The sequence below is a fragment of the Larus michahellis genome, chromosome 2 (assembly GCF_964199755.1).
Source record: "Larus michahellis chromosome 2, bLarMic1.1, whole genome shotgun sequence".
Classification (NCBI taxonomy): Eukaryota; Metazoa; Chordata; class Aves; order Charadriiformes; family Laridae; genus Larus; species Larus michahellis.
The window spans coordinates 142,289,547-142,304,887 of record NC_133897.1 but is presented as its reverse complement, the minus strand read 5'-3'; the positions used below and the strand labels follow the sequence as shown (position 1 = coordinate 142,304,887).

General features: G+C 38.3%; 1 protein-coding gene across 1 annotated transcript in view; it reads right to left on the bottom strand.

Moving 5' to 3' along the window:
- Window positions 1-1,948: 1,948 nt before the first annotated feature.
- SLC26A7 (solute carrier family 26 member 7) overlaps window positions 1,949-15,341 on the bottom strand; it is a 71,396-nt gene continuing 58,003 nt past the window's right edge. The window contains exons 13-18 of the mRNA XM_074573643.1: window positions 10,908-11,045; window positions 9,152-9,200; window positions 6,411-6,511; window positions 4,526-4,580; window positions 4,333-4,436; window positions 1,949-2,138 (exon numbers count right to left, since the gene is read on the bottom strand). Of these exons, the coding sequence (XP_074429744.1) occupies window positions 2,103-2,138; window positions 4,333-4,436; window positions 4,526-4,580; window positions 6,411-6,511; window positions 9,152-9,200; window positions 10,908-11,045 (483 nt within the window). The 3' untranslated portion in view covers window positions 1,949-2,102. The remainder of the gene's footprint in view (window positions 2,139-4,332; window positions 4,437-4,525; window positions 4,581-6,410; window positions 6,512-9,151; window positions 9,201-10,907; window positions 11,046-15,341) is intronic.

Here is a 15,341-nt window from a genome sequence, read left to right as displayed (position 1 = left end):
GCAGAGGATTTCATCAAGGGCTAACACTACAAAGAATTTAAAAAGCGTCTGTGTTATTCCATTTACAAGATCATTCGGAACAAAACCGAAAGTCTCCTGGTAGATGCTATCTTTGCTGAAGACCCTATTTTTAACAATTTCATTAACCAACTTATCTGCAAATGTTCGGAAAAAACATTTAGCCACCAAAGAATAAATAGTGAACTTGGTAGAAAAGATACCATTTTTTCATTTATTCAGTTTGCAGTTAAGTAGAGATCTCCATTCAGCTGTGACATACAATTGATGCCTCTACAATTAAAGTACAATGTAAATAGTTTCTAAAGTGTTAATAAATTACTAAAACTGTCTGAAGAATTTATTAATCAAACGTTACAGCCTGTTACCGAGTCCGAGGATGTAATGAGCAATTGGCAATCAACTACACCATCTGAAATGAACGCGCTTGGGACGATGTACAGAACTTATTTCCCCTATGTATAACAAGCTTCTCAGTTACTAATCAACCCTTTACATAGTATTTATGAAATCGGTCTCAGCAGAACATGTACAGAGCACTTCCAATCATCTGTGGGACAAAGTAGGGAATAACTCCAGGTGTCACCCATAACTGAAAGGGTAAAAACCCCTGTGTCTCTCTCCCATTATCTTCTAGTAGTGTGGAATGACCAAGACCAGAAGAAAATCCTATTGACGTCTTAGCACAAGTATGCAGAGACATAAAAATCACTCCACGAGCCACCTCATCTACTGCAGGCATCTGCTTTGAGCAGAGAGAGCAAGGAGAGTCCAGACAAACATATGTACGTAAGTGCTGCTGAAAACAGGATGCTTAGCCAGATTTTGCCTATACGCTCCAGCTGCACAAAGCACCCTTATAGTTCTCGCTTCGCTGTAGTGCTAAGATGGCCGTTATGGCTGTGCCATATTCGTTTACCTTTTAGCTTCTGTAGTTTTGTTAAGTCAATAAGGAAAAATCCTACTCCTCATCCTTTCTCATTTTTGATTGTTTTTTGCTCAAGTCTTACATGTTACTGATAGCGTTCATGTACGGCAACAAAGATAAGAGGAAAAAAGTCATACGCCTTGCCACATAACATGATACTGATATCATAGCATAATCTAATCTGACTGATGTCAATATATAGTTACAAGCCAAATACTCAACCCATTAATTCCTCCACCCCATTTGTGTGCTCGCACACAGTACTGCACACCAGAATTGGGGCTGAAATGTGGCACACGCCTTGTGCGTCTCTCCACTGTCATCACCCAGCTGTCACAGAGGAAGATTTCAACACCAAAGAAATCACAGCCCAAACTAGAAATGCAGACTGCTCTATGCTGGAAACAAGAACAAGTTTTGGAAAAATATTACCATTTTTTCCTCTTTGATCTGAGCTAAAGGATACCTGTGGCTTTGAAAATGAGCAAACCATAATAATAACTCAAGACAACTACTAGAGAGGGAGACAATCCAGTGCATTTAGCCAACATACATCTGCCTCCTCAGAATATACAGTGCTCCCACTGACCTTGGCAGGCATTAAAAGGCATACAAAACAAAGTACGAAAAATGGAAGAATATGATGGCTCTGATATGATGCTGTTATTGCAAATGGCTGTCTTGAACAGAAAAAAAGGATAAGTAAAGCCATTAGAAACAGTATGCACCGGTATATGGCTTCCTGAATATATTGTATCAATTATAATACACTGTTTTTAAGAATCCATAATGTCTCATTATTCCATGCACAAAACTACAGATGCGTATTACAACTAATGTTACAATAGCAGATATCTAAAAGAATATACCTCAGTGGTAAACACAGTCAGTACCTCATGTCTGCTTCCTAATAATTTGTACCTAAATGTATATAAAAATATTATATGAAACCACTATAGAACAATTGTATGAACATTCTCTGAGTGGTGGCAGCTGAAACATTTTTTTTCTGAATGGCAGATCTGTCATTACTGAATGTAGTAAATATATATGGCATACAAAAGAGATCCCCCGGAGAAAAAAACTAAGGAGAATCCGTGGTGTAGTTCATTCTGAATATGAGCAGATCAAACTCGTCCTATTCAATGGGTTGACATCACACTTCACTCTGTTCACTGAACTTGCTGTAACTCTAAATTGGGAGAAACAGAAAAAAATGCATTATAAAGTTTTCCTAGAATGTCACGTAAAATTAGCAGAGGAAGCAGTGCTAGTTTGAAAACGACACCATTATAGAGACTATAAATCAGCAAGTTATTTATGATGAGGATGAACTGCAGAAAGCAACAGATGAGTCTCTTATCAACTTATTAGCATAAAAATTAGAATTACATGACATCATCCTTGGAGAATGTGGATAAGAGCACCTTTACATTTTCAAACAACAGCAGAAATTAAAAGGAACCACGAAGCCCTCATGCCTCTACCTTTCTGCCAGTCAAAGACTGTTTCCTGCTGTGGGGGGAAGCTGAAATGTAAATTGGAATTAATTACTTTCCATAAATCTCCAACTCCTTCCTTCTGTTCTTTTCTATCCTGTTCCATCCCATCCCACCCTATTCAGACCTATCCTCTCCTGCCATTTTTACTTCCTGTAAACACAAAATTCCTGCTGAGCTCGGCATTTTAAAAAGGCATAAGGAAGAACACACAGACAGACAGTGTTTGTTACAGTGTGGTGCTGTTATTGCTATCATGCTCCCATCCATCTTCTCTTATCTTCAGGTGTTAAACACAAGGAACACATAAAAAAACCCAAATCACATACTTTGAATACTCTGAAGAGGCATCAGCAGCATATATACACTGTTCATAATTACGTTTAAAATTTGAGGCTGTGTGCAAGCCTTCTGGACTAATCTGCTAAGCCACTCTTCAGAGGTTTGGTTTGCTTAGCAGCTCTGGTAGAAACATGGGATCAGTTCCCAGAAAAGTGGGCATCTGACCTTTAAGTCCGCCTTCTCACTTTGAATATTTGTCCTGGTTTTCCCATGTCCCATTTCCATAAAATGGGAATGCTAGTACCTAACTATCTTATAAGAATGTTAGGAAGGTTAATTAATGTCTATAAAGAATGCAGCCATTTTATAGCACAACAATCATCCTAATTCATCTAATCAGACCCAGGCAAAATATACAATAGTCATCCACATTTAGTAATTTTTTTTTTTTTTTTTTTTTTCAGGGCAACACAATGAAAAATGTTGAAAAGCTCTGAAGAGAACATGTTTTTCTGGTCAACCCACTAGACCAACTGTGCCAACTCACCTTATCTGGATAAATCAATGGAAAGTGACTTTGTCCATAGATAACTGTAATCTAATTAGTAAAATATAAAGTGGAGAAAAAAAAAACAACCAAAACCACAGACCATGATGAGTTTAATGTCTCTCGGAGAAGGCTCTGAGCCAAGCTCTAGGCATGTTTGGAATCCTAACTAAAACCATGGGAAAGCATACTACTTGTAATGCATGCTCAGTTATGCTGGGATTGCAATGGAAAAGACTCCCATGGTTTATGAGGAAGACCTAGGTTTACAGCCTTTTAACAGGGAATGCAAGGATTATTATTGAGCGAGTAAATACATGTTCAAGCAAATGCATGTTCAAGCAAATGCATGTTCAAGCCTCAGTTTCTGAGCCAAGTCTTCCTTCTCCCTCTGTCTCTCCTCCACCTCGTGCAATTCCTCTCCCCTCTTTCCACTGGTGAGCCAACACAGCACACTCCAGTGCAGGGTAGAGACAAGCTTATTAGCTAGAAAAAAATGTGCTAAGGATGCAGAAGCATTTCGGTCAGAGCAGCACAGTGCTGTGTGAAGTAGCTTTAAGCAGCCCAGGCTGAGGAACGGAGCGTAATTTCAGTAATGCGGAATTGGGTGCGAGTTAATTTCATAGAATCATAGAAAGGTTTTGGTTGGAAGGGACCTTAAAGATCATCTTTAAGATCAACCTCTCTGCCATGGGCACTAGACCTCCCACTAGAGCAGGTTGCTCAAGGCCCCTCACTGAGAAGCTACATTAGGTGTTTCTAGATGCTTTCCAGTGGAGAATGCACCCAGATTAATGCACCACAACACATTGCCTCTGGGTCTAGCGTAGAAGACCAGGAAGTTGTTGCTAAAGGAGAGAAGGTGATGAGAAGAGAGAGCTAGAAAGAAAAACTTGATAACTGCAGTCCAGAGGCTGAGGACTGGTTGTAGAGCACAGACAGCTAAAAGCTTTCTGCACAAAAGATTCACTGGATAACTAAGATTTCCCCGGACTTAAACAAGTTGTCAGCATCCAAGAAGCCCTCCAGATTCCACCTGCTCCTGGTGTAAGTCTCACCCTGTGAATCTGAACGGCATCGATTGCTGAAGTAATAGATTCAAAGAAGACAGGATTTTCAGATTCAAGATTTCCACCGTACTGCATTGCTTTTATCAGGGAAGCTGCAATAAAACAAACATATGAGCACTGATAAGGTAGTGAGGATATATAAACCTTCATGTTAAAAATTGTGCTGTAAGCTGATACTTGCCTTTGCAGTGTGCTAGCAACACATCGATGTGCCTGTTTTTACAGTCCATGTAAATCTATACGTGCCAAAACATGAAATTAAAAAAAAACTGTTTAAAATACCAACAGAGAATAAAATACGTAAAAAGAACATCTTCAAAGCAGGCAGAGGGTGAATCGCTGCTGTTGCAGCTATACTGCCAGCAGCCACCAGAGCGAGCCCTTCTATAATGCAAACACCGCAAACCCAGACCAATTTCCTCCCCCCTCCTAAACGTACCCGAGAATTAAATCTCAGCTTGATTAACAATTTTGCATTTTTTACTATATTTTTAGGCTGTTTTTTTTTTTTTTCCCCCGGTTCTCCTTTTTCAGCAAGTTTCTCCATCTCCTCACCACGTACTTACCTACCAGCCCACAAAGGCATGAATCGGACCTAGGAAACATTGAAACTTCCAGCAGTCTATCAGAAAAGCAGCGTAACAGTCATGCTACATTCTGCATTAAGTTGTTCTTTATTCTTTCTTTGAAAATGTTCAACTTCACAGAGACTAAATAGTCAGTAAGCTAGAAAGTAAAAAAATGTGAAAATAACTCTAGAACCAGAGTAGGCTTTTTTTTTTTTTTTTCCTGGAAGGTGAGGACCATTCAAAGCGGTCCCTGCTCCAAAAAATGTTTAAATAATCCGTGCAAAGTGGAACAATTCTGAGAGAAGACATTCAATAAGAACCACATCAGAATACCCTATTTTTAAAGATGAACAAAAAGGTTGACTCAGTCTAAAAACCACTCCAACTCTCTCAGCACTGATGATATTTTGGGAAGGAGTGTAACGGTGTTGGGTGTGTTCCTCTTCTGGGTAACTCAGGTTTGGACCAGCTGCACTCCCAACCTGTGCACTTCACAGCCCACAACGGACCTACCTCTCACAAATTTGTCAAACACTTCTTCGATATAATTTGTAGTTCTGAGGTCTCTAAGACCTTTTGGAAACCGGTTTCACAATTTAGTTTTTTTTCAATTAATGCTTTATTGAATGACCTGTATTTTGAGGGGAGACGTAATAACTCCCACTAACCTTATTTTTCCAGTTTTCTTTTTGACTATGTCCCCACCTACGTATGTAGTTTTAATTTGACATTTTTAAGGCAGCACTTATTTCACTGCTTAACCGCTGCAGTAAATTGAGAAAATGGTTAGGATAAGAAAAGGCCTGGGCTGAGACCCAAGCTCAAATCTAGTCTTCTTACTCAGAAAAATCATATGAACCAAGACTTGCATACCCACTTAAATCTGTACCCACTACACAACTATTAAACGCCAGACCCAATGGAAACATAAGAAATAGCATTTGAACATAATTTTTCATCCACTATATCAAACTGCTCATTATGCGGTTACTGGTTTTAGTCTTCTGGGAGCTTCTTGTAGCTCCTGCAATGCCTGAGGATCCCAGCCTGCTAGGTATGTAACCCACAGGGGAAAACATGGAGATCATTAAGACCTCTGGCTTAGCAGAAAGCAGGACATACAGATAAAATCACAGAATTAAAAGCTGAAATTTTAAAGGGGTAAATCCACACACGGCTGCAACTGTCATAGCTGATATGACAGGGTCAAATATGACCTAAAACATCTTTTAATTTAAAAAAAAAGGAGTTCAAAACTCATCTTTATTACATACCAATACTTACATTTGCACTGAATGTCACCTGAAATCTTTAGAATTATGTTTTATATAATTTTAGATATAAACACAGTGCAGTTTAATACCAAAACTGTGCTCATCTTTTCTACAAGTGACATGTTTATCCACTGATATAGGTGAGGTGACTAGTAGCTGGCTCCAATAACTTGTATATGTAATTATATTTCTATGTACAGAATTTGTCCGATGTCACGAATACCTGAAGCAGCACTGAGACTCCAGTGTAGTCAAAGAAATCCAGTCCACTGCAGTCTACTATCAAAACACGTCGCTCACTGTGACATGTCTGCAATGACTCACCTACATATTTGATAAATTAAAAACTTTAATTATAAGGGAGAATAGTCAAGAAATGCATATAAAAATAATGGTAGTTCAACAAAATAAGCCCAAATTATCACAATAAAAATTTTACTGTTATGTACTGCGGTATCAGTCAAGCAAATGGCACATTCTTGAAGCACAAATGAAGGACCTTCAGAGCAATGGGAGGAAGTGTTGACTGGCAGAACATATTATTAGTGAGATGTCTTAAACAGGAATAGTCTCTCAAGAATTAAACAATTGCTTCTTCTGATTTGAATTTCTAAATGAGTCAGGATAATATCTTGGCTTATTTGGAAGAGTTTACATGGGATACACAGAGAATATCTCTCTCTTAAGTTCTGATAGGACATTCTTTTCTGTAGTACCTAAATGCCTGCCTATGGCTTAACTAATATCCTCCTATAAGGAAGAAAAATATGTAAAAGCTTTTACTGTACTGGTTTTTGTTTGGTTAATTTTTTATATACTAGCATGTATTGATGCTGGAGAAAAAAAGGTCTTATACTCATTCTTCAACCTCAGGCCATCTCATGCTAAACTAAGCAGACTCTGTACTAAATGCTTCCTGAACTAGCACACAGATATATGATTCCTGGCTTTCATAAAGGGAATATGAGAACATAATGCACATCTTATTTACATTGCTCTGTGAACAAATGTTAGTTACCATAATGCACAAAACTCAAAAAAAAAATAAAATTCTGAATGTATTCAGAATTCTGAATGTAAAGATGGGTTAAGCTAAATGGTTTTGACAGAGCAGAGGAAAAGATTTTAACCTCTTGAGGGGACTTTGAATTTCCCCATGGTGTAGATTTATAATGGTGCTAATTCCTTTCTGACAGTAGTCTGAGAGCCAGAGCCTTTTGGACTTGCACCTCGAGAGATTTACCGTCTTTGTACTGTCCAATGCAAATTAATAGATATGTACCAAACAAAAATACAGAATTTCAAAGGAAACCTCCTGCCTGACATTACTGTGATGGAAACCAAGAAAGGATTTATGAGACCTGCTAGGCTGCTCACCGGAATCTTTTCTATATACCTCCTCTGCCTCTGAAACAAAGAAACTTCGTTTTTCTCCCTATGACTTACTCGTGCTACCTTCCCACCCAGCTGGCATCCTGCACTGCAGGAGATGCTGCCTGGCTTCTCAATGGGGGGATAGGTACAGACCTGCCCCCCTCTCAACCAGTGGGCAAGGGCAACAGCAGCTGTTTAATTTGGTGCTGATACAGACCAATGGCAAATCGGTCTCTCCCCAGAAGGAGAAAGGAAAGATTTTGACAAAGATGTACATTGCTGCTTAATCCTGTAAGGGTTTAGGATTATGTCTTCCTGCTCCCCTCCTTCCTAAAAATTTAAGCCCCACATTTTGGTTTCCTTTTTATAGGCTTTTTTTCTTTTTACTCCCTGGTTTTTATTTTAAAGCTCACATGAAGGCTAACCATAGACTGGTTGGTACAAGGAACGACAGAGCATTTAAGTCCTCAAGGCAGGACTTCAGCAATTGGAAAAGAGGTTTTGTGCTGTCTGTCACTTCTGTAACATGAGAAACCAGTTCATCCAAAAGAAGACTGAAATATGTACTGCCAAGACCTTCCAAAAAAACTCCTCACATATAAAGTGCTTTACACTCTTTCAGTATTTTACAGTATAGCAGTATATCACCTTCAGTAGCCATTATCATCGCTTTGCCATGTGTCACAGCAGAGCACTCTGTCACCCCCAAGTAAACTACACACTGTAGTATCATAAAAATGTCATGAGTCTAGTTAATAAATGTAAACATTCAGACAACAGCCCCCAAATCAGATTCTCCATTGTGGCTTTAATGCTTATAAGCGTTTTAAATAAACACAATATTTTAATTCCATCCACTATGAAGTCATCTGTATAAAGTATCTTCTGCAAAAGATTGCTGCAGCTCTCCCATGGGAATGTATGTGCTCTGGTTTGATTTAAGTGTTATAATATGTGGGAAGAGTGGAATTATCCAGCTTAATCCTTAATTGAAAGCAAACTCTTAGGTTTTTTTTCTTTATTCTACCATGTATTGATATACCGTTCAATATTGGTGGCCATTGTGTCCCTGATAATTCAGTTGATGTTTTGTGAGATTTTCTCCTAAGTGGCTTTAAAAAGCACAAAGATTTAACATGTCTCTGATCTTGTTCTATTTTTACTTTTGCTTACAAATATTCAAGTCCTGCTGTGAATACAAAAACCAAGACCAGAGTTTAGCAAAACAGCCTCTTAGGCCTTTGTCTGAAGACCAATCCAGGCAGGAATGTGGGAAGGGGTTCCCCTGGCTGCGTACTTGTCCCCACTATGCACTCAGTGGTTCATGAGAAATAAGCAGGGACTCCTACAGACAAGGTGTTTTCATTCTTAAAAAGTCAGTCAAGAGCAAAATAAATAAGACCTGTTAGGCCAAGGTTAACAGAGTTTAACCCTGTTTAGCACTCATGCTTCGACGAATGCGTGGTCTAACTGAAAACATTAGTTTCCAGACAATTTGAGTTCACCTAGTAGTAAATAGAAAAGCGTGGAGCCATTTTGCATACTTGTATCCATCTTGGTTTTAATATCATTTATAGATAATAAACTCACCATGACAACTTCCATTGGGAAGCGAACAGAGCAACGTGTTCTGCTCACACTGAAATAAAAGTATCAAACTATTAACATACCAAGGAAAACTAGTCCAACGCATAGTAACCAGAGAAAATCAATGCAATGCATAAGAATTCAGCTTCTTGGTATCAAAGTTAACTCCTTCTTTGCAAAATCATGTTACATGCAACAGCCTGTTGGACCTCTAATATTTGCTGAGTATGTCTCTCAGTATTCTTCTAAAGTTATACCAAACCGATGTCTCGCTTTTCTTTTCAGATGACTCAGCCTCTGCTGTGTTTGGATTCTCTAGAAAAGCAGATTATGAACACTACACTTTTGGAAAAGCAGGGGTTGGTTAAGAAGTGGTCAAAAGATGGGAAAGATAATCTTGAAAAGATAAACTCTAGTCATTGATTTTATAAGATTAAGTTCTAATTCATTTTCTACTTGCTGTAATCTCACCTGCTACACTAATATTTTAGTGAGAACATTTTTGACATATAAATTTATTAAAGAATTACATTTATCTTGAGAAAATTACAGAAACAAAATCCAAAGTGCAATTTTTTTCACTCCCATTATGTGCGACAGAAAGACCTTTATTCCACCAAAAAAAATTATGCACAGTATTTCAGGCTGTTGTACTGCCAAGTACCTTACAGAAGAGACAAAGGATAAAATCTGCCTCCATAAATAACTTATAAATTAACTTATTAACTTATTACACTAATTAAATTAACTCATAATTAAACCCATGCAAATCCTAAGGAATTTCTCGCTGTTTGGGGGTTTGTTATCATACCAATCCAAATCGGTTAGCCTAGCAGAACCAAGGAAAAAAAAGCAGCACAATTTCTAAGCTGAATTTCTGAAGAACAAGGAGAAGCCAACCATCAGAGCAGGTATGAGTAGCACAGCTCTTTGGCAAGAGACAGCAGAGGTGATAGACACACATTGTTGAACACTATCTTAACAATCCATCTAAGAAATGGCTGTGATTTTCTCCACCTAGTTTGCCAAACTGGATGAAATTGCCTACAGCAAGCATTATATGGTATTGGAATGTCTTCATTGTAACGACAGAAAAATAACAAGATTTTTTTTTTCCCTTTTAGGGACCATTTTAGGAAGTTGCATTAGTTATGTGCAGATAAACTTTAAAAATACTATACTTCTGGAGATTTTCTCCAAAACAGACTTACACATAATTTGTATACTGTCTATTTTTCCAGTACAATCAGCGCAGAAAATTAAAAATAAATGCTACTGAGAAAAACTTTAGTCATTTTGTATCTTCTTCCTAATTATCCTGGAATTATTTATAGTTAGAAACAGAAAGAAGGTGTCTATCTATGATGGACTCATCTCCAGAAAAAAAAATAAATCACAACTAATTCAAGTAGATTTGTAGCTACTCATTGTCTTTTTAAAATCACAGCTTTTTATTAGCTGTGGTTATATGAGTTCTTCCAGAAATTTTGAAGAGTTTTGGATCAGTGCTTTAATGTCTCTTATAGGATCATTTAAAGAAATAGTAGAGATATTCTTTTTGAGTAATAATAAGAAAATAACCCATATAGAATCTGATTAAGATAAGGATTAACATTATTCTATTCTAAATTAATCATTTGCAATATTACCAATTTATATCTGTTTCCGTATCTGATTGTATTCTCTAAGAAATGCAAGGAAAGCAATCATGATCTTTGACACTGTCACCATGATTACTGAAGCATATAGCACGTCCTACCTTGTTTACATCTTCACACGCCTGGCTGCTTGTGCTATCCTTCTGGATTATCTTTATCAGGTCAGTGTGAAATTTCTTGGCGTTCAGAAAGACTAATGGGTTGTTGACTGAAACTATCTTTACCTGTTTTAGTGATTCCTGTGGAATGAAATAAACATAATGCTGAAAAGATTATCTTGGGTTTGGAGACTAAAAGCCAAACTAATTTCTCTAAAAATCCCCAAAATTCCCGTGAATCAACATAGAGGGAGCTTTGGACTGTGAGAGTGATTCAACATATAACTGTCTTGATCAGTCTTCACACAGAACTGAAATAAAAAACGATATAACCTGTAAGTAAAATTATCCTTAATGCTTTGAGTTAGTCATTATTCATTACAATGCATAATACTAAGAACTATTATCTGAAAAATAATAATGTGACTGTTTCAGTTGGTATGATCCCCAAACATAGGCAAGACAAGGTTTGCAGACAGGGAGTATCTTTTATTGGACAAACACACGTACTGGAAAAAGTACACGAGCTTTAGGGGCACACACTGCAGGTGGTTTGGGGAACACTGAAAACATTCATCTTGGTCAACTGAAGATGACGTTAGGACAACAGGGATATGTCTCCATGGAAATACTTAGTGGATTCAGACCAAGCTTGAGTGACACATTTAAAATTTTGCCAGCATGTTTCTACAACCAACACAACGAATAATCCATGCTAGAACTATAAACTGTCCCCGATTCTGTGTCTGCGCTTATTTGAATAAGTTTCAACCAGTCCAACAGGTACCTTCAATGGAACTGTGTAGCCCCCAACACAGATGTTACATAGCAGAACGATTTCTGAGGGACATCAGATAAAGGTCAGAAACCCCCAGGTACCAGTGGGGAATGTATCCCACAAAACAGGCACTATTTCTCTCATTCAAAAGCCACCAATAACATTCATATTTATATATAAATATATTGTATATCAGCAATCAAAAGTTCAGTTGAAATATTGTTTTTTATAGGTAGGTAGAATTAAGATAATGCTACTGATATCTCCATTTTCCTTAGGTTGCGAACTATGTCTCTCTTTTTCTTAGGAAAATTAGGTCTGGGACAGACCAAATTCAATGTGGACCACAGCTGCTTTGATTTCTGCTGCTTCTGTTTCAGACTTGGGAACAAGTCTGTTGGCCATTAGGATCTTCTACTTTTTCCAGTTGTACTATTTGACCTAGTAAAAGATATTACATCTACTTATAAAGTTCTTTATGTACATTCCAACAAATAACTGTATTGAGCTTTTATTCATCTAGTGCTGTAAACAGGAATAAGCAGGATCATGTGTGGCCTGTAAAAGTTGCCAATATTTTCAGTAGCATTTTCTACTTTTTCTACCTGACAAAGACACATGCAACTAGAGAGTCTTAAACAGCCACAGTAACACTGCTCATGAGCACCAGTTGCCAAAACTGGTAGGATTAGTTTGCCTATCAGGCATGTCTTTTATGGAAGCTGGGGATCTCTAGGTTACATGTGGAAGTTCAGAGCATTCTCCTTCCAGGTGAGAGGAAAAGAGGATCTTTGAATGCACCACCTGAACGTCGCACAGCAAAGATTCCCACTAGGTATTTTTACATGCAAAACATGGTATTGCCAAGTGTCAGTTTCAACAGCCTCATAAAAAAATTTTTCCCACTTTGGAAGAATGAAAATAGGATGAGAGACACCATTCTGCTGATTTTACTGGGCAACCACTGCAGCTGACACCACCTCAGCCAGTCAGCAGCAGACCATGAGGGCAGATCAACAGATCTGATTCCGAGAAGATCTCCAAAAGGATTTCAGTCCACAAAAGTGCTATATGTAATAAAGGATCCTATCACTAAATGCAAAAAGGGGTCCGGATACAGAAAATATCCATTTACCACTGAAATAAAATAACTGATTTATGTGAATATCGTCTCTCAAAAATTAATTACTTGTGACAATGGGTGACAGGAAGTGGAAACCAAGAATCCACAAGAGAATATAGGTTCAGAAAGTCTCTGTTCTTCCTAACAGAAGTCAGAGACATGTAACAAGGTCACACTCAAACACAGAGACAATTTTTTAGGTAGCTCAAAAAAGCATGGGATTGCATTGAAGATACACAGTTTTCCCAATAGACCTTCAAGCAGAACAGGAATGGAAATCTTCACCACAAAACCACACAAACTACCTCCTTTTTGTAGACTGCTATTCAGACTTCTGGGAACCAGATGACCTCTCAGACACCACCGCAGCGACCATCATACAGGCTAAGGAAACATTTCAAACGTCCAAAACTGAGGCAATGAACCCCAGACTATGTATAGGGACTTTGCGCAATTTACCTACGAATGTGATTGTGGTAAATGTCACATCATGAACATACCTCGGTCAGTCAAGTGGCAAAGCCTAACTAGCAATTAAAATGGCTACGATTATATGAAAGAAAACTCTAAAATAAGGGTAAAACAGAGGGCAATATACTCTTGAATGGAGAAATACCCCAATATCCCACAAATTCCTTTAAAAATGATGCTATACACAGCTTGGTGTGGAGACAAGTGAGCACTTTGGTGCCATACCAGGAGGAGCAAAGTGGAAGACGAAAACTAAGAAAAAGGAAGACTGATGTGCAAAGGTCAAAGCCTGTGATGTTCAACAAGCTAATAAGCTTCCAAAAATACAAGGTGGAAAATTTGAACGGCTCAAATCGTTAAGGCCAAATGAAGGAGACGGCAGACTTAGGTACAATCTTTTGTCCAGGATGGGCAAGGACAACTGTGCCAAATTTCGTACAGTTATTCCTGGTTCTGGTTTGGTTCTATTTCCTAAGAACTGTACTGGGAAAAATGGACTTCCTCTTTGTCGTGTCCTTGCCCAGAAAGAAAGAAAATCACCCCAGGTGGCCTATCCCCCTGTCACTTTGAAGGATACCAGCAATTGCCCCATGCACTCTGCACAGTACTGTACGCTCGGGTAAGAATTCAGCCCAGGGAAGGCCCGTGATACAATGTGTTTCACATAAGCTTCTAAATACCCTCCTGATTTTTTCCACATTAAAGTGTCTTTTCTCTTATTGATGAAATAACCTCTATAAATCCACAGACCTTAATGGCAGGGTAGATCATTAAGCTTGCATATTTTCATGTTTAAAAGTCCTGTTGTTTTTGTCTAAGCTGTTATTTACCAGGGGAGCTTGGATCAGTCTAACATTCATACATTAAAAATTGCCCTAAATGTCTGCTGCAACCCAGTGACTCGAAATTCAATTAAAGGCATTTTTCTGAATCTTAAAAATATTTTCCTTCTTTGTTTTGTGTAATAAGCTCTTGAGTAATTTGCTTTCTTAACAAAATGTTGTTTTCCTCAGTGTCTGCAGAAACTAGTTTGTTATTACTTGGTTACTTGCATTAGTGTTAATGATTAAGGAAAAAAAAAAAGCAGGGGAGCAGTTATCTTAAAAAAAAGATGCATAGGGATTAACACAAAATAGTTTATGAACTGGTATGCAAAAAGCAGACAAAACAAATTTTGGTTACCCATCTTTGACAAAGTAATTCCCACGTTTTTCTTAAGAATGAGAAGTGATATAATAATTGACAGCTGGACCAGCATCAACAACAGTGTTTTTAACTCACATTTCAGAGCCCTCCCCATTCTCATGTACCTTTTGCATTCCAGCATTGTTTGGCATGCCCAAACAGTAAACCACCCTGAGCCAAGTTCAGATTTTGAGACCGAGATAGCTCTGATGGAAAACATTTGCTAGAAAATATAAATTCTTTTGAGGAGAGCTTCATAGTAGTGAGGTAGTACTTGCTGAGCATGTTGCATACTGATACATAAGACCCTTCATAAGCATTAGGAAAGGAAAGAGGACATAGTAGAAACTGCCACGGTGGAGAAGGCAGGATGTCCTAGTGACGGGACTCTGTGCTGAAAGGACACATGGTTCTACTTATCTCTTGGCTGCTGACCTACCATTTCATCTTAGAGGAGGGAGTTCACCTCTCTGGGTCATTACCCTTCTCTTCTTACCATAGGCCTGACCACAAGCAACTTTCATGATAATTGCAATGAACATAACCGAAAGCATTTAAAGTCTCTGACTGGTAGGTTTAGGTTTGGAAGAAGCCAGATTTCAAAAGCACAGTCTTTCGGAGAGATTCTTCCATCCGTTTTTCACGTGAGGGTACCATTGTTTGAGTACAGGGTAAGCAGCCTGTGACAACTTCATACTGCTCTCCCTCCTTCCCCAGCCACACATGGTGTCTGTCCTCTGCCACAGTCCGATCAGAAGGGGCTGGTGGCAGAAATGGAGTCAGAAAGGGGTCTGGGGATGATGAGAGTATCAAAGGGCTTTCAGGAAATGAGGAAATATGGTAAGAATATAGAGACAGCTATTGTCTGCTCAGATGGCCC